Source organism: Phoenix dactylifera, unplaced genomic scaffold (genome assembly GCF_009389715.1).
Source record: "Phoenix dactylifera cultivar Barhee BC4 unplaced genomic scaffold, palm_55x_up_171113_PBpolish2nd_filt_p 000561F, whole genome shotgun sequence".
NCBI classification, from domain to species: Eukaryota; Viridiplantae; Streptophyta; class Magnoliopsida; order Arecales; family Arecaceae; genus Phoenix; species Phoenix dactylifera.
Window position 1 is genome coordinate 111688 of NW_024067967.1, and position 19591 is coordinate 131278.

Here is a 19591-nt window from a genome sequence, read left to right on the forward strand (position 1 = left end):
GTTAGCCTAAACAAATACAGTTCCAATACAATCAATTCAATGCACATATTCTTTGTTTATCACAAAATAAAGTGACGCCTATTACATTGTGTATCACATTTACAGTCATATGACACTGTATCCATTTAAAAAAGGGAAAGAGGGAAACGAGTTCTCAAGTACCTGATAAGAGAGCAAGTCTTCCTTTGATAACTTTCCCAAATTTCTAAGCCAACAAAGAGATCTGAAAAGCAGTAGATCTAGATCTGAAAAGCAGTAGATCTCAAGTACCTAATACAGTAATGAATGAACATTCCTAAAATAAGGAGACAGAAAGAGAAAGATATATAAATATCTCCAGGCAGAGCTCTCTCCTTCTGAAAGAGAAGAAGATAAATATATCACAATAGAGTGGTCTTCAGTTCTGATAGTCTAGGCAACTGGGCTTCTTATAACTAGCACTTGTAGAAACTATTTGGACCTTCTGAACAGGCAAATCAGAACCAAATTAACATCTTACACAGCCCAAATTTAACACCCGAACAAAAAAAAGTACATAATAATTGAAGCCCAAACAGAACATGCAATAAATTTATAAGTCCAAAACCTACAAGCCCATTTGCCAAATCCAGCCATTCAAAAATTAAGGTTTTTATTTATTTATTTGATTAGACAAATGGATCATATATATTTAGTATGAATAAATCTAATAAAATCAAAAAAAAAAAAAAATTGTGCAATGCAATCGGGACGGTTAACAAGTCGGTTCAAAGCACGTCTCCAAAATGTTCCACTACAAAAGAGGCAACTCGCATCCGAAAACTAAATTCAGCCACCCTATAGCTGCAGCAATTATGGCATTTCATCAAATAAATACTACGCATTAATAATGTCAAAAAAAAAAGTAGCCGGTGAAGAAGTTGTGTAGTCAATGCTTTTAATAAAATAAATATGTTTCTTGTCCAACCATAACATCAGCAGAGAGGGAGAGTAAAAATCTGAAGTTTTTTTTTTCACTCATGTAATTGAAAAGAAATACCATATCCAAATATCGCTTTCTTGATTCATGTATAAACCATAAATATGAAATTGAAATTAGTTGGTTTTCCTCCAACACAATTGATTAATAAAACCATACATATAAGAAAAGTAACCATTCACAATAACTCAGTTCTTTTAGTATTTGTTACCCAGACTTACAATATCATGATCAAATAAAAATTCATTAAAAACGTATTATGATGTGCAATATTGTGGAAAACCAGAATTTCCAGAATTTATGGAAAACGTATTAAAAATTCATTTATATTTCCAGAATTTCCTCTCCTTTGCTTTTCTTCTTCCCACATCCCAAAATCACCACCATTAGCCGTGTCACGCCCCGGACCCGGATCCGTGACACGGCCGTGCTATTGCCGACTACCGCCCACAATAGCACGCAGCCTCATACCTGGGTAACAGGGTAGTCAAACCAACCAAATCTTTTCATATGAAAGCATTCTTAATACAACATGCTGGTCAGTACCCAAATACAGAGCTTCTATGTAGTTTATGTACACAAAAGTACACTTGCTTTACCCCAAAAGAAAGAAGCCCTGATATCAAATTAACGTGTCTCTGGCAGCTATCAGTGATGAGGATCTGAAAGAAAAAGTAAATGAACGGATATGAGCTACACGGCTCAGTAAGTAATCATACATAATCTTACCAGATCGAACATAATGGTAACCATGTTTATGCAGGGTTTGAGAAGCTGACATGCGTATTATCTCACAATTTATCATGGCAAAATATGTATGCTTGGAAAACAAAGCAGTATTTTCAGTCAAACAGAATTTTCATAAAACATAACAATTCATGCGATTAGCATCATTTAAAGGAGATAGCGGTTTTAGCAAAATACAACATTTCATAAGGATATATTCAAAAACCCGTTGTAAAACAATGTATGCTTTGGCCAGGCACGTTCATAAATGTCACGGCCCGCCTTCGCAGGGCACGTGACTATCGGGCCTACATGAGGGGGAAACACGGGGCTCCCCTGCCAGATGTTGGCCGGTTCCGGGGCTTCACGCAAGCGTTCTTCACCCCTCAACGATTTTTCTTCTCCCCAAAACGCATCTGCAGGATTTGGAAACACCCGCCTCATATACCCAGGCTCTGAAATGAGCCTCATGATCATGCTTCAAATATCATTTTCATAAAGTATGCATATGAAACCGTGCCCCCAGCATGCCGTGGTCCATTCTCTCGGATGCTACTCCGAAGTCCATTCGGCCATTGGCGGGGCCAGCTAGTCATTTTCGGCCACTAGCAAGGCCAGCGAAGTTTTTCTCGGCCACTAGCAAGGCCATCTCAGTTGCATTCGAGCAGTAGCATCTTTGAGCCCATTATAGTGCCTCTTGGCTAGCCAAGACTTTATAAACTTACATGCATGCTTAAAATATCAGCATCATCATGTTGCATGCATAGTCATAGCTTCTGAGGTCATGCAAGTTATTTATGCATAGTAACATGTCATGCATGAAACATATATACTTAAAATAAATGCGTAGGAAACATTAATAACATGACATGATCCATAACAGGATTAGAACAGGTTACTTACTTTCTTCACAAATCATGCATACAATTCAAATTGTATGAAAAACACTGGTTCATCTTATAAAACGTAATACAAGATCTACGATAAGATTAAGACAGATTACTTACTTCAATTCGCTTTCCAAATTGCTCAAGTCCAGGTGACAAATCCTTAATCACCTAAAACAACATAATAGGGATTACATTATTCCCCATTTATTTATTATAAAATCTCTTAGTTCATCATATTATGAACTTACTTGCTTGGATCCCATCCAAGGATTTAGCCCAAGTCCAATTTGAAGCCTTTGGGGTTCGATTTAAAACCAGATTGGGTCTGCTGGAACTAACTCAATTTAATTGGATTCGGACCCAAATCAATTTGGGCTTAATTCGGTTCGGATTTGACCCAATTTGCAGTTTGGGCTCGTCCAGACTTAGCCCAATTTAATTAGGCTCGGGTTCAGGTTGTAACACCCCGAACCAGGGTTAGGGTAGCTTAAGTAATTTTTACCAGTTATGAAGCATCTTCATGATTTTAACCTAGTTTATTATGAGCATCTGAATGCACATGAAAGGTGAGGGAATATCAAAATTTTATGATGTAAATTGGATGGAAACTTTCCAGGAAGTTAGATTCAAAATCATTTCAAAAATGTCGGGATTTCAGCTGTTACAGAAAATTTTACGGTTCCACAGATTGAGAGTGCAATAACTCTGGATATAGTCCGTGAATCTAAGTAAAATTTTAAACACATAATATACATTGAGTAGGGGATTTACTGTTGAAATTTCAGCTCAAATGGATTAGCCTACAGCCTGGAACAAAGCAAGTTAGGTGAGTCCCTCGGAAGCCTGTCATTACAGAAAACTGCAGACCTAGATTTGTCCAAAATTTCTATAAAAAGTAGGAAGCATGACGTGGCCTAAAACCTAGTTTTTAAAACCCCTGGGAACCACTCTTTTGACACGTTAGGTGTCTGGGAAGCTAACGTGTCAAAAGGGGGGGTGTCTAGCATGTTTCAGCAGGCAGCAACTTGTGCTGCTGCTGTTCAACCGTTAGGAGTTCAGTGGTTGGTTGTAGGTGCCAGCCCAAATCAGGCCAGGAAAAGCTCCAGGGAGGGAGAGAGGAAGCTAGGGAAGAGAGAGAGCTACTTGGGGAATCCAAATAATTTGTGGAAGAAGGTTTAAAGTAAAGAGGAAGAGCAACTTGCTGTTGGGCTGCAGAACAGAAATACAGAAATTTTTGGTGCACCCAGGCTTCCTAGCAAATTTCAGGTGAATTTTCCAAACTTTTAGTGATTCTAATTGTAGTCCCACGTAGGAGGGTGATAAAAGAAGATTTTAGTTATTCTAGATGAATTTTTAGGTATGAAAAAGGAATTGAACTATGCTTCCGAAGTTGTTGAAAGCAGTCTGAAATTCTGCAGAAAGAAGCGATGGGATTTCTTTGTGTTTTAGGTGATTAAATTGTTATTTAAAGCTGAAAGTTTGTAGGTTGTGTTCGGGATTTCCTAGTCCTAACACAGAGCCTAATAGGTGGAATTGATTGTTAAGAACCTCCGGGAGTTAAGAGGTTTAATTGGCTCGAAAACAGAACAAACAAGCTGAAAACAGGGGAATTGAATTCTGATTTATTTTTGGTGTTAAGTAGTTGTTTGGCAGCTGAAAATTTATAGATGATATAGAAGGTTTTCTAGTCCTAACCCAGGGTATCAAAGAGGGAGATAAAAGCTTGGAAACCTTTGAGAATTGAGAGGTTTTATTTATCCTAAAATAAGACAAGCAAGGTAAAAAAATCAGAAAGTTAAGATGAGGGTGTTGGATTTCTTTTTGGAACATGCATAATCATGTTGCATCATATAGGTTATAATTTTGATTGACTCTTTTAATTATTTAGGAGGAGAAGAGAGTCCCGGAAGTGTGCCGGGAGTATCAAGCACTAGGGTGGTGCGTTAGCCATCACAAGGTGAGTGGTTTTCTTCTTAACCATGGTAGTTTATTTTGTAATTCCAGAGAAATGAATGATGTCTCCAAATTCAGAATGAATATGCTAAAGAATGAAAATAAGAAGTATTAATTCTCATGATTAAATTGCTTTCTATCAGTGGATAAATGATCTGATTTGGAAAATATATGCTATGCTTGAAAATACTTTAAATTCATGTTTGTTGATTCATAAGTTTATGAACTTGTTTGGGAATGGATTAACCCAAAGTGACTGAACCACTTAAAACCCCTTATCACGGCCAAGAGAGTCATTTTAGTTTGACACCAAGCTATTCTGGAGTTGACCCCTATACTCTAGAGTCGACTCCAACCTTGTTACAGTAACTAATATTTGCACTTTTACCTTGGATACATCACATCAGAGTTTATGATATGTGCCCAATAGGGCAGAGATGGGACGCCAGGAGGGCGTAGCTATGATATGTGCCCAGTAGGGCAGAAATGGGACGCCGGGAGGGCGTAGTATGATATGTGCCAGTGGGGCAGAATTGGGACGCCGGGAGGGCGTAGTAGTAGCACCATGCATAGGACTGTCGAGCTACTCATGAGAATGGTGCCTCATGCGAGTGGCCGGCAGTAGGGCTCGCGGGAGCCATGATTTTCAATATTTAAGCTATGTATACATATGACTGAGCAACAAATGTATTATTTTTAAGCATAATGATTTCAGAACCTATGTGAATGTTCTATGTATCAAATTCTTCAAGGAAGGAAAGTGGACTCTACGGTCCAGAAAAAAAAAAAAGGACTTGAGCAAGGCGATTTTATTAATGCTTTATTTTAAAGCAACAGCTTTATTTCCTGCTAGTTGTAGTACTATTGGCAAATAGCAGATTTCTTATGTGGTTGAAACTAAGTGCTTTAAGATCAAATGCAAATGTTTCATATGTGGCATAAACACGTTACATTTGATGTATGTAAGTATCACAGCTGAAACCTCATATCTCCTCATGATTAACAGATTGTCCACTCACTGGGACTTAGGTCTCATCCCTCTCTTTTTCTGTAAATTCTTGCAGATCGGCAGAGTCATAACATTATAAAAGTACCGCATCAGCATCATCCTAGAAGTTTGTCATAGAAGGTTGGCCATGCCCCTCTGAGTGAAAGGAAAAAAAACCTTTGTATTATGCATATAGTTGGGGTGTGAATGTAAACTAACTTGAGACAGATGTAAAGTTTGTTATATTTTGAGCTATGTATAGTAGACTTTAAGTTATCAATGAAAGCTTGGGTTGCTTTTAGTTATGATTAAAGTGAGTTAAATAAATTAAACTAACAGGTTTAGGATGTATTGATTTTATTGGTTGGTTGGATATAGTAATTGACAGGTTTTTAATAGTAACTTGTGAACCGCGGCACAAGCTGCTAATAGAAACTCTGCTCGGTACTGTACCCGACTAACCTACTGTGGGAGGGGATCCCACAAGCCGAGATTTTATGTTCTTTTTAATAAATAGCTATCAAGATGAGAGAGCAAAATTAACAAGCAGTATGCATAAAATAGTGCCTAATAAAAGTTAATAAATAGTTACAAAATAGCAAAACAAATGCATAATCTAATCGGACAAACTCAGTGAAATAAAAGTAAGAGAGCAAACGAAACCATATATTTCCAAGACTACCACCTCAAAACTTAGAAAATAAGCTAACAAAGTAAAGGAAACGCCAGAATCTGTACATTTACAGAGAATTCTAAAGCATAAACCGGAGATTAAAAGAGGGAAAGAGGGAAATGAGTTCTCAAGTACCTGATAAGAGAGCAAGTCTTCCTTTGATAACTTTTCCAAATTTCTAAGCCAACGAAGAGATCTGAAGAGCAGTAGATCTAGATCTGAAGAGCAGTAGATCTCAAGTACCTAATACAGTAATGAATGAACATTCCTAAAATAAGGAGACAGAAAGAGAAAGATATATAAATATCTCCAGGCAGAGCTCTCTCCTTCTGAAAGAGAAGAAGATAATCCTATGATCCTATGATCGAAGCAAGAGAAGAAGATAATCCTTGCCGGCTCCAAACTTCAAACGCCGTGTGAGTGCTCGGCGGCGGAGGAGGAGGAAGTCGTCCACGAAGAGGAGGCCAACGGAGAGGGGAGGAGGGGAAGGAGATGCGGCGGAGATCGGTGAAAAGGACTGAGGACGGAAGGGGTCGGTCGCCGGAAGGGGACGGAAGGGCTGAGGATTTAGGGCTGTGGCCTGTGGGGGAGGGGATCGATTAGGTCTTGTGGTGGGAGGAGTGAAGTCCGACGACGCTTATAAGCGTCGTCGTATTTTTTCTATGCCGACGCTTATAAGCGTCGGTAATGGTTTTTTTTCCGACTCTCTTTACAAGCGTCGGCGGTTACCGTCGGGAAAAAAAAAATTGCCGACGCTTTCATTTAGCGTCGGCAATATAGAGTCGCGACAGCCCTTAATTGTTGTAGTGTCCTTGAGAATATGTGTCATCATCTTATTAATTTTTTGGACGATTCATAGACACATACAAACATGAATAAATAATAAATTGCCCAATCTTATTAATCAATAAGAGTCAAATTGCAAATTTATGCCCCAGATTACAAATATACATTAGCCACATTGGCTTCTAGGGCATACTTCTAACAGACGTCAGGGCTTAAATAGAGTGAGTCTGTAGGGACTCATGCAGGCGGATGTTTAGTCATATATCAGTTATTCGCTGGATAGATTTTGGGTACTTATATCGAATCAAGGAACCCAAATAATACCTTACGCATAGTCATTTTGGGTGAGGTCTTGGATTGTTACACTATTTCTATTAAATGTCTTAAAAATCATAAAAATCTTTGCTATCATGGCTCTGAAAAGTAATTGCTACTTTAAGTAACTTAACTATTAAAAAAAGATCTAAAAATTTTACAAATAATTTCCCAAAAAAAGGATTTCACCATATATGTTCAGTCTATTTCGTTTTTCTAGTCTGATTCTATCTCTATTAAATGTCTCCCTAGTCAATTCGCAGCACAGTTTCCACTCGATAGGTATACGGCATTTGAAGAGTAAAACCTGCAGAAGAGAAGCTCCGAATATCTAATGGGCAAGGGCCGTAACAAAATTAATTGTGTAAGGCATGAAAGCTGTAACCATGTTAGTCCTTGAGCCTTCAAAATTCCTTATCTTCTTATTATTTTGTTAAATTGAATGGACTCAACTGCAATTGGCTTCGTAACAAAAAGTCCTCGCAGATGAAATACTAGAATGAATCGGGGATACGAAATAAATGAATCTAAATAAAAGGCTTACCAAAAACATAATTTCTCACAACAAAATTTAACCTTTTCCGACGATTTTTTTGGTCGCCTTGGACTTAGTTCCAACATGAAATGGTCAGATGACGTCTAAATCATATGCCCTACGCCAATTCATATCAGGACAAGATCAGAATCACCCTCGCTTGACCTAATTGTAGCACTCACCCTACGTCTTGATTCATAAGGACAGCCTGACCATTAGGACTGTAAAAGCGATGACTATTCAACACTTCAGATGGGTGCAATGTGGACATGCATGATCCACGTCTCCGCCTCTTGTCAGGGCTGACAAGTTTGAAAAGATTTGGTTGTGTCTAAAGTCAGGAGAGCGCTAGGATTTTAACGTTTTTTTTTTTTTGTTGGTTGTTGATAGGCACAAATAGACTTTGTAGCATTTTTGTTGCGGTATGCAAGTCAGTACAAAATCCAATTCAAATTTAAACTCGAATTTAAGTTTTGCATATATGGAAATTATAAAGACATCTATTTAAGATGTGCACCCAAAATCAAATTCAAATTTAAATTCATGCCTCCTATTATAATTGTGATGTCACATGTGATGATCTCCTATTAGCAAGGCTCCTATTGTCAGTGATAATTGCATGATAATTGCATGACCAACTAACCTATAACTTTACTACATGATTTGATCCTACCATCCCAACTTGACCTCCTAATTCATTTTGACCCAGCCCTGCTTTTATAAGCTTGGATCATTGCAAGTGGTATCCTAACACAAACTAGCCTAGCTCAACCTTTAAATTTATCCTAACCCAACTGGCCTATCTGAACTTGCATCATTGTAACTCGTTATCAATGCAACCCATCCCAATTCAACCTTTGAAAATCTTATCAAAACAAAGGAAAACAGAGAATTGACCAAAAAGATCGAATCTTCATCTATTTGTGGACACTTTGTGAGGCCTAGATTCACTAGGCCGGCCCATTGGCCTAGCATGACACCAAGAGAGGGCCTGAAGGCCCTCTTCCCATTCAAAACAGAGCAGTCCCCTGTTCACCCACGTGGAAGAGGAGGAAGAGTCCTCCTCCACCACGGACGCTGCCGGAGGCTAGAATAAGCCTGGCACCGAGGCTCGGCTGCCACCGGACTTTCTTCGTGGGCTTCTTCTCCCTCCTCTTCCCTCTCTTCCTCCTCTCCATTATTCTTCTTCTTATTATTTCTTCTATTTTCTTTCCATTTGTCCCCTATTTGTAAATAATAAAAAAAGAAAAAAAAAGAAGGAAAACATTTTCTCTCTCTACTTGACTGTGGACCAGATACATTGATGATCCTGGATGGACAAAACCCATACCATCGACGGACAAAACCCAGACCCCTGGCTGGATCTAAGCTGAGATTCTCTCCTCTTTCTCTTTCTCTCTCTAGACCGGCTTAGAGATCCCAATGTAGGCTCTATTTTTCTTATTGCTCGAATCTAAGTTGACTCAGTTTGGAGATCCTAAACCACTCTGATATTCGGGTGGTAGACCGGCCCATTACTTCAGCCCCAGCTTGATTTGGTCACTTTTGATCTTCACCTGACCTGTTGAATCCTCCTTGCTCAGACTGACTTGGGCAGTCGAGCAATATCACCTGACCGACCTAATTTGGGGGCATAAGGCCATTCTCTAGTAGTATTTGATTTTGACTTCGTTTGATTTCTCGAATGATGATGAAATTTATGATGTTTTAATTATATTAAAATAGGTGCACTTGACCCGTCCAACTGAAGTACGATTTTTGAAGTAAGAAGAGGTAAGTAACCTAATGCTTCAAAGTATGCTTTTCAAATTATTTAAAAAAATATTTATTAATTTTGATATCTGTTTTGTACTTAGTTAAACGGGTCAGGCATGTTAATATTATGATTATTTTAAAATATGTTATATGCTATGTTATAAAATTTGAAAAATGTGACTCAGCGAATCATAAAAAATCTGTTTTATAAATATGCATTCTCAGCATGGCTATGATCTATTATGACCCCGTCAATGAAAATTATTCATTGATCCTGTCGACTTGTAATCTATGAGAAACTAGTTTCGATACTGCACCACCGATGATTAAAATAGTGGTATTTGGGCTACTGTGCCATCGGTGATTAAGAATAGTAATTTTGGGCACTTTGGGCGATCCATGCCATTAAGATACATGGCCATAGCCTGATTTTTGATTTCTGATTTCTGATTTTCGATATAGAGTTTTTGGTATTTCTTGTAAAAACTATAGGATATTTTTTAAAAAAATATGCATTATTCGAGAAATGATTTATTCCCCAATCAATATTTTGTATTTTTAACTAAATTATTTGGCATGCTTCGACGCCACTTTGGGGTATTATGTTGCTTAGTGGACTAGTGTAGCTCATTATCATATTTTTCTTATTTTTCAGATGTAGATTCATGATTGCTCGGGACTTTGGGAGTGCGCTAGTTTTTGCGAAGATACTTTTAGTGATTAGAGTATTAGTAAGTCTAGTTAGAAAATTTTATTTGGTTTATGTTAGTAGTTAGCAATAATTGACTTATGTCCCCTTGGAGATATTGTAAGAATTATTTAAATAAGATGTTAATTAATTAATTTTTTAAGAATTATTATTGCTTTGATATGATTGGTAGCCTTGCATGCCTGTATGGTCTGCCGTATAGGTATGGTGTCTGTCGTGCTTGGGGCTCATGGCGCGACACACTTTAATCCGCTCAAAGGTGCTATGTGGACCAATATATTTAGAATTAAGGTTTGCAGAATACATAAGTAATAGTGTCCAACAAGTTTAAAGCATATATCCTAAACATGAAAAATTTACTAATTCAAAATTAGGATTTGGAGGACATCTTGAAGTTGTGACGAGGAAAATAATACATTGAATATCCAATACAGGCTTAAATGTTTCTAGAGAGATGATTATAACATAGTCTAACAACCATTTGCCTGTTTTTCACTTGAAACTTGCTAATGACCAAATATTTTTTTTCTATACCTTCTACATCTAACACCGATGTTAAATTTCTGAATTTATTAAATGACACACAAGATTTAAACAAGTGAAAGGTTGTTTAGGTATATGATTTCAAAATCCTGTCAGTTTTGGTACCTCTCTTTGAATATATTCTTTTTATGCGCTTTGCTTCATTTACCCTCATAAATACTTGTCTATATCTGTCCTTGTAGTTGGCATGTGTGATGCCCATGCAATGAAGTAAAAATAGCTATGCTTTTTTTTTATTTTTATTATTTTGAGAAGCTGTGCAGCGTATGTAACAGAAATTTATTATCTCCATCCCTATCTCTATAATGAAGTAGCAGGGATCGGGAAAGGAGGTTTGTTTGAAGAGGCTAAGGAATTTATTAAGAAAAGTCTACATAGCTCGAAATTCATGACATTGGCATTGTCATTTTTTTTAATGATGTTTCCAAGAATTTTCATGAATTCTGAAGGGGGTAGAGCTTTCCCTCTCCACTCTACTTGATATAGTGCAACATCTTCATAAAGCTTGAAAGCAAAGTTGCTTCCTGATACATCATTATCATTGAACTTTCCAATCGAGCATACGGAAACTTGGAAGAAAGCGTCTATCCCATTATTCTTCATTAGCCTCAGGTAAGGCTAGATGACTATTAGTTCACATAGTCTTCTTCAATAGTTTGTCCTGGTGTCCTATAAAAAACAAAAAACCTTAGCAAGTCTGTTTCTTTTCTTTCTATAGGATTTAGGCCATTCAGACTAGCCCACTCCTATTCTATTTCTAGATACTTATGAATATATGCCTAGCCAGCTTATAATTCTATAATTTTGCTGGTTGTACTGGTCCAATCTATGAATCCAATAAAATTTTCAGCCCAATCATCCAAACAGACTCTAAGATATCTCACTACCTTAAAAGTTCTATTGCAGGTCATATATTCTGTGGTTTGCTGTATGTATGCAACCTTATCATTTCTCATGTTCTGTGGTATGCATGCATAGTCATATAGATCAACAATTTTCACTACCTATTTAAGGAAATAAGCTTATTCACGTAAGAAAGGCCCATTATAAGAACAAAAACAGTACTGCTGTCACATGGAGATCACACAGCTGAAGCAAAATAAATTCACCACGCATCAGTATGGGAAGCCATAAGCAAACATCGCCAATGGGGATGAAAATGAGACTGAAATGTGTAATTACCAAGATCACCTACAAAAGGATGGTGCCCAATAACATGTCCCAATCTACAAGCGACATTAAATGCCCAATAGCATAACGGAAAGTCATAAGACTTTGAGGTCAGCAGAACTAACGTTTTATTTTATTTCCAAACCTTTTATTTCTCCATAAAAACACTATATTAATTGCAAAGACACAATAATTTTTTATATCATGAGCACAAAGGCAGGCTTGCAATAGTGCATATAGATATCTGGCAGCATAGTCTGCTCCCCTAAAAGCAACATCTAATTACTTCGGCTACATATCATTCAGATGGGCACGTAAGGAGTAGCAATTAACCACAGAGGCGACTTCAAGCCCACGTCTGACCCAAAGGACTCGGTCATGTCCAAATCATTGGGGCCCATCCCATTAGGGAGCTTCCAATCAAAATAGTAGAGTAGGTTGGCCAGGGCCATCTCCACCTGGGCCAAGCCAAAGGTGATCCCCGGGCAACTCCTTCTGCCTCCACCAAAAGGAATGTACTCAAAGTTGCCACCTTTGTAGTCCACCGAGCTGCCATCGAATCTCTCAGGCCTAAAGCTCTCCGGGTCCTCCCAATACCTCGGATCCCTTGCCACAGCCCATGCGTTGATGATAATCCTGCTCCCTGCAGGGATATTGAAGCCGTCCACTTGGCATGTCTCACGGCAGACTCTCGGCAGGAGCAGCGGACTCGGCGGGTGCAATCTCAGAGACTCTTTGATCACCAACTTCATGTAATGGAATTCATTGATATTTTCCTCCTCGATCCCGGCCTTCCCCTTCAAAGCTTGCCTCACCTCTGCTTGAACCTTCTCCATTATCTCGGGGTGTCTCATTAACTCTGCCATCGTCCAGCCCAGCGTCGTCGATGATGTCTCAGTCCCCGCCCCGAATATATCCTACAAATAATGGAAAGATGGGTACTCGAATCAATATGTATTGCCATGCCTTTTATTTATTTATTTATTCATTTTTATAGAACAAGCTAGATGCATAGTTAGGCATACTGACCATGATTACGGCCTTGATGCTGGTAAGCGGGAGGGGGAACTCAAGTCCACCATTTTCTTTTAGCTCTAAGAGAATGTCGACAAGATCTTCCCCTTGTTGTTGTCCCACGTTGCGGCTATTTTTGGTTGCTCTCTTCACTTCATGCTCCTTGATGATCTCCCCGAGGATCTCATCCATCTCCCTGTGACATTTTTTTAACCTTGAATTTATTCCACTGAGAGTGTCAATAAAGCTCAACGAGGGGAATAGATCAGCTACGCTATATCCGACGAGCAATTCATTGATTTTCTTCATTGCTGAGATGAATCTCGGCCCATGCTTGCATTTTGTACCAAATGTCACCCTCGAGGTCACAGTACTGGATATCAGGAGAAACATCTCACTGAGGTTAACTGGGGAATTGTTCATCGTGGAGATATATCCCACTTGGTTGGACATCTCCTCTTGTCGAAGTGTGCTGAAGGACTTGACACGCTTTGCACTCAGTAGTTCGATAACGCATATCTTCCGCAGCTCCCGCCAGTAGCTACCGTAGGGCGCGAAGATAATGTCAGCGGCGTCATAGAACGCCTTGGAAGCTAGTATTTTGTCCCGCGACGCGAAGATGAGATCGTGGGTCTTCAGGATCTCTCTTGCCATCTCCGGGGAGGAGACGATAATGTGATCGACTTGTCCAAGCCTGAGGTGCATGAGAGGGCCATGCCTCCGCGACAGCTCACGGAGGGCACGGTGAGGGAGAGCTCCGAGCAAGTGGTGGAGGTGACCTATGATAGGGAGCTTCCATGGGCTCGGAGGCAGCTTTCGGCTTGCTGGGGATTTGGTTAACTTTATGACTATGAGTACAAAGAGGAGGAAGGCGGAAAGGAAGGGTAAGGAAGGGAGCTGGAGTTCCATGGCTGGTGCTCTGATGCTTTTGAGTGTAATGTGCTCTGATGCTCTTCTTAATTTATAGGGGGCATACGATTCTAGTGTCGTTATTCTTTTTGTTTCTTTTTTTTGAAGATAAAGGAGGCTGTAAAAATAAAAGGAGTAATATCATACATGTTGTTTTGATTCGCCACCATTGTTCAACGGAAGTGACGGAGAGCCACGAGACTAAACTATAGCAGTGCAGAAAGTGATGGTCAAGTTTTTCTTCTAGTGAGACGAAAAAATGATCAAGGTTTGATGGGAAAACTAATGATACGATTGTTTAAGTGAAAGTCGAAGCGATTGTTGAAGACTATGAAGCTTCAAAATTTCCGCAAACGATGTTGACTTTTGTTCTTATTCTTGATTTTTTACGCCTTCGTATGGCTGTGGTTCGTTGGTTGGTTACGTTTGACGGTGACTTTACGTTGTCATTTGAGTGGCTTTTGGACTTTTGGGTGGGGCAATGGGGAGGTTAGACCAAATAGATCCTCCAGTTGCTTAGATGGACCAAATGGTCGCTAAAAGGGTGCGGTATCAGATTTTAAGTTGGAAAAGCTTGTTTCTAATTATTGTTGTGTGTGTTGGGACGGCTGCCAGTGCCGGGTCATAGATGCTGTTTGGGTGTCAGTATATAATATTCCTTGGAAAAATGAATCAATGGTGGAAGGAAGGAAATTTTTGTCTCCAGCTTTTTTTTTCCTTGTCTCTTTCTTTTCTTCCCCTTGGCACAGTTTTTTTATGATTTTTCTAATAAGTTTTTCAAAAAAAGAAAGAAAAAAAGCTTTCTCACTAGATTTACTTAAGAATAAGATCTCAAAAAATTTCATAAAGAGATAATCGTTTAAACGGTCCCATAGTTTTATTTTTTATAATTTCCTTTTTTTTTGGATCACAGGCTCCATGAAGGTTAAGGTTAGTGTTTTCGTTGAATTTTCTATCTTCATTTGTATCTTCCCCTCACCTTCGGTCAAAGATTAGATTCATTCAAAGTAGATACTGGTAAAGTTTGACTCCAAAATTTCTACTTGCCAGCTTTGATTAGTTTCTCATTAATAGGAATGTGGCCAAGTCTGGGGTGTAACAATCAAAGGAAGAATATATTATCGTTAGCCATGCTTTTTAGCTCCGTGTATTTAGAATCTAGGGCCTTGTGTTCTTGACCGTAACAAAAGAGGTGTTGAATAAGGTGACAGGAGACTCGACAATCAGGTAAGCAGCAATTGTAGCATAGGACCCAGTGATAAACGAAAGAAAGCCATTGTTGATTTTGTGGCGCTTGGAATTGGCGACGTGCACTTCAATCTGAACTCTGAACTCTAAAGCATACTTGTCTGCTGGTTTATTCAATTTATTTGGAAAGTAGGTGATTGATAGCTATTTGAGCTGATTTTGAGTATTCCAAAATTAATGTTCTAAGTTGAACCTTGACTAATGTTACCCACGAACCATGGGTCATGGTGTATGAGCACGAGTTTAGACCAAATAGATCCTCTAGTTGCCTAGAAGAACCATACAGTCGCTCAGAGTTTAGACCAAATAGATCTTGTAGTGTTGGGTCTTAGGGGTTGTTAGAGTTTCAGTATAAAATACTATTAGGATAAATTGTGATAATGGTGTGGAGAGCCTCATCGTACGCACGAATGCGATCCTATGGATAGCCTAGTCGCAAGCAAGAATGTGATGCTATACAGAGCCTTACCTTAGGCAGAAATTTGGAACTATCACTACAGAAAAAGTTGGCTATCTCGATATTTACATGCTGATGCTAGATAGAAGCATCGGTAATTTTGGCTCAGGGCCAAAATTTGCCAACGCTTTTAAATAGCATAGGCGGTCATAATATTATGAGGCCAAAAGGGAAAAAAAATGATTAGACGATGCTTAAAGGCATTGTCGGAGTGCAAATGACCTACCTCTCCCTCGACGCACTCTCTAAAGCATCGTCGGAGTCCTCCTCTGATAGAAGCCCAACGGAAGAGTCCTCCCCCCAGCCATCGCCCCCCCCCCCTCCACCCCGCCTCCAGCCCTTGCAGCTTCAATGACCTGGCCACCGCCGACGTCCTCCTCCTCCTCCTCCAGCTGGACATCCCCGATTTCGTCCAAACGCTCGACCTCCACCTCCACTCCACCACTCCCGCTGCTTCTCCGCCCTCCTATCCGACCGATGGCACCACCCTGACCTCGGTGGAGATGGTATCCGGCAGCTTTTCCTCAAGATCTCCCCCTACGGCAACCTCTACTACCCCCCATTCTACGCCTACATCGCCGTTCTCCGCCTCCTTCACACCCTCGACTTCGCCAGCGCAATTCGCTCGATAGCCGATGCCTTAGAGATGCTTCCAGTGGTGCTGGAGCTCCTCTTCGATGACTGTATCCAGTTCCTCGAGGCCATGTCGTGGACCGAGTAGGAGGAGGAGGGGGTCCACATCGCGATCCCCTTCCTTCGCGAAGAAGAATCCCGAGATCTCCTTGCTAGGGTTTCTCCGAAGGCGGCTGCCAGAGACCGAAATAGCCATCCTCAGGTGATGGGGACATCAGCTAGGTCCCCATTTTATTTGCATATTTGCTTATTGTTATTTCTGGGTTTATTTGTGTTTAGGGATTTATTTGTGGTTTATTTTATTCTGGGCTTATTTGCATTTTAGGGCTTATTTGTGGGGAATTATTTTATGTAAGGGGTTTATTTTAATTGTTCTTATGGGGCCCTATTTAAAAGGGACTCTTATGTTGATTAGGGCTTTAATGCAGAATTAAAAGACTTCTTTTCCCCACGTTTCCTCTTCTTCTCTTCTCCTCCCTTCTCCTTCTTCTCTTCTTCTTCCTCCTTCTCTTCCCCTCTTCTCCTGCCTCCATTTAAGTTGGTCCGGCATCAACTTGGTATCAGAGCAAGAGGCTTTGCCTCTGCTGCCAAAGCCCGATCCAGATCATCCAAGCCTTCTTGTGAAATAGAGAAGACTGTGTTGGGCACTTCCATCTCCCGGCTACTTCTTCCAAACCGAGAGCCAAAAAAAAAAAAGGGTCACTGCCGAGTCTGTGAAGGCCCAGATCGACAGCCACCCGCATCCGACCCTTCCTCTCTCTCGGTCTGTGTTTTCACCAGAGCAAAAAAAAAAAAAAAAAAAAAAAGAGAAGTTCTGCAGCCGAGAGGGAAGAAAGAGCCACAGTCCCTGCGCCGGATTCCCCCTCGCGTCCATCTGACTTGATCCCTCGGTCGTCGCCGTTGCCCCACCACCTGCAACCACCGGCAGCCGGTGTATGGCCGATCGTCGCCAGATTCCTGGATTCCTGTGGCCGCACGAATACTACGCCGTACGTCGACCACGGACTCCGGAGCGCGTCGAAGGGCCACGTGTGACTCCCGCTGCCGGAAAGAGGAAGAGCGTCGCCGACCTGCTGTCGACCTTGTCCCTCGGCACTGTCGACGCACCCGCCGACCACCGTGCACGAGGAACTCCCGGCCGCCACCACGACCAGCCGCCGCCTGTCGCCGCCGACAACAGAACCACTGTCACCGTTCCGTTCGGCCGCTCCGCAACCACCGCCGAAGCGGCCGGAACGACCTCCCGAATCGATCGAGAGGTTGAAGAAGGAGTTACGGTAACGGGTAAGTTCTAAACCCGTTACCCCAAAATCCGTTAGCCCGGGTCCACATCCGGTAAGTTAAAAAAAAAAAAAAAAAAAGTCGGATCACGTGACCTGCACGTGTTTCCCTTCAAAAAAAAAAAAAAAAATACCTCTGTTTCTGTCGAACGGAAACCCTAGGGTTTCCGCCGCCGACGTCGTTGCCGCCGCCCCTGCCGTGCCTCTCTGCCGCCGGCGTCTTCTCTTCTGTCAACCGAGCCGCGCCGCCCCTGTGTCCGAGCCGTTCGGGCCTCACTCCACCTTCGCCGCCTCCGCTCGTGCCGCCTCTTGCCGCCGCCGAGATCCGCCTTCGCCCGAGCCCGTTTTCTCCCTCCCTCACCGCCTTCCCGTCGCCGCTTCTATCACCACTACAGCCATCTTCGCCGCCGGAAGACCACCGCCGCCTCCATCCTTCGGGCACCGCTTCCTCCGAGCCCTCCGTCGAGCTCTCTCTCTGAACCGCAGAGCCACTCCACCGTTTGTGCCGCCTCCTCCAGGTTCCGCCTCCACCGACCTTCGTCCACCGACACCGGAGTTGCCGCCATCCTCGCCACTGCGGCTCCGCTGCCGCACGCCATCACTGCACGCTTCTCCCTCTTCTTTCCCTCTCTCCTAGCCGAGCCGGTGCCATCAGACCCCACTCGAGCTCGGCCAGCCTGACCCCCCAGTTCGTGTTCAGCAGGCCGCAAGCCCAGTTCCAGCACTCGGCCCGCGCGCCAAACTCCCTTGAGTGTGGCCCAGATCCAGGCGGTCTCAAAACAAGCTTGGCCTGTAGTGCGGCCCAAGGCCACTTGGCCGTAGGCCCTGTTGCAGGCCTGATCCAGAGTCTTCTTCAGTCCCTTTCAGAAGCCCAGGAGCTCTTGTGCTGTAGATCTAGGTCCACAGCTCTAGCTAGCTCTGCCCGGCGCCAACTTTGTGTTCAAGACTCCACGAGCAGACGATTCTGGTCAACTGCATTCACCACAGGTAATAGGTTCTTCCTCCTTTGGACTTGCTTATCTAAATATGTTCTAGTTCTCTTGCATGACAGCCCTATTTTGAAACTTATTTTCTTGTCAAACTGCAAAACCTAGAACATCTTCCACCACACCTGTCCTACCTACCAATTAAATCTAAATATTAAATTAGCACACCTTAGTGTCAGAACATCATCAACATCCATAGATCAGATTACTTTCAGACTTTGAATGACTGTAAAACGTGTTTGCAATCTAACTTCTTATAGTGACTAATTTTCTACTTTAATTCTGAAATAACCAAAGTACAAATTAGTAAAATTTAATTTTAAGTTACTTTTGTGAAAAAATTGCTGATTTCCGAATTCATGGTAGGTTGCATTAGTGGGTTGCATCAGTAGGTTGTCCTGCATCACATTTGGACAATTAGGGTTCATTAGTAGCATTGCATATCATATCACCAACTAGAGTAGTTCCTGTATGCCCACCCGTAGTGGTAGAGAGTACCTCCTCACTGACTCTCAGATCCCTTTATCCACCATGGACCCCAGAGTTATACAAGATATTCTGGAACAATTAGCTGCAATACGAGCTGATCACGACGAATTCAAACGTGAGATCCGTGCTCAAATACAACACCTTAGGACTCCGGAACCATCATCCCCAATCGCAGCTTATCCCGAGTTTGGTTTGACCACACCGCCTGCAGCTTTTCCCCATCTCCCTAGGAACCAACATCATCCTGATCACCAGCGCGATCTTGACGAGCGACTACTTCGTACCGTGCGAGTAGAAGCCCCCACATTTGCTGGTCAATTAGAGCCAAGCGTGTACCTCGATTGGAGAGCAGCCATGGATAATTATTTTGAGTGGTACGATATGACTGAAGATAGAAAAGTACGATTTGCCAAAATGAAGCTTATTGGGCAAGCTCACTGGTACTGGCATAACGTTGAACATCGGCGTGAGACCCAGAGGCTTCCACGCGTCACCACTTGGGAGGATATGAAAGAGAAACTGAATGAGAAGTATCTGCCATTCTCTTACCGACAACGCCTCATGGATAGGTGGC

At 41.5% G+C, this 19591-nt stretch overlaps 1 protein-coding gene and 1 long non-coding RNA gene across 2 annotated transcripts; one reads left to right on the top strand and one right to left on the bottom strand.

Annotated features, from left to right (window-relative positions):
* Nucleotides 1-3309: 3309 nt before the first annotated feature.
* Nucleotides 3310-5820, top strand: LOC120106540. The gene is made up of 3 exons (XR_005508676.1): nucleotides 3310-3840; nucleotides 4463-4531; nucleotides 5592-5820. It is a non-coding gene; the product is annotated as an uncharacterized LOC120106540 (long non-coding RNA).
* A 6298-nt stretch (nucleotides 5821-12118) lies between these two features.
* Nucleotides 12119-13986, bottom strand: LOC103698879 (premnaspirodiene oxygenase-like). The gene is made up of 2 exons (XM_008780928.3): nucleotides 13031-13986; nucleotides 12119-12918 (listed from the first exon to the last, which is right to left on the bottom strand). Exons 1-2 carry the CDS (start codon nucleotides 13922-13924, stop codon nucleotides 12304-12306), a joined length of 1509 nt encoding a protein of 502 aa, XP_008779150.2. The 5' UTR covers nucleotides 13925-13986; the 3' UTR covers nucleotides 12119-12303.
* Between the last annotated feature and the right edge of the window lie 5605 nt (nucleotides 13987-19591).

What these genes read in the sequence shown, in the direction of transcription:
- LOC103698879 (XM_008780928.3), bottom strand. Translation starts at nt 13,924, where the DNA reads ATGGAACTCCAGCTCCCTTCCTTACCCTTCCTTTCCGCCTTCCTCCTC. An exon ending in GCATCAAGGCCGTAATCATG is followed by an intron (nt 12,919 to 13,030) that starts GTCAGTATGCCT and finishes CATTATTTGTAG; the next exon opens with GATATATTCGGGGCGGGGAC.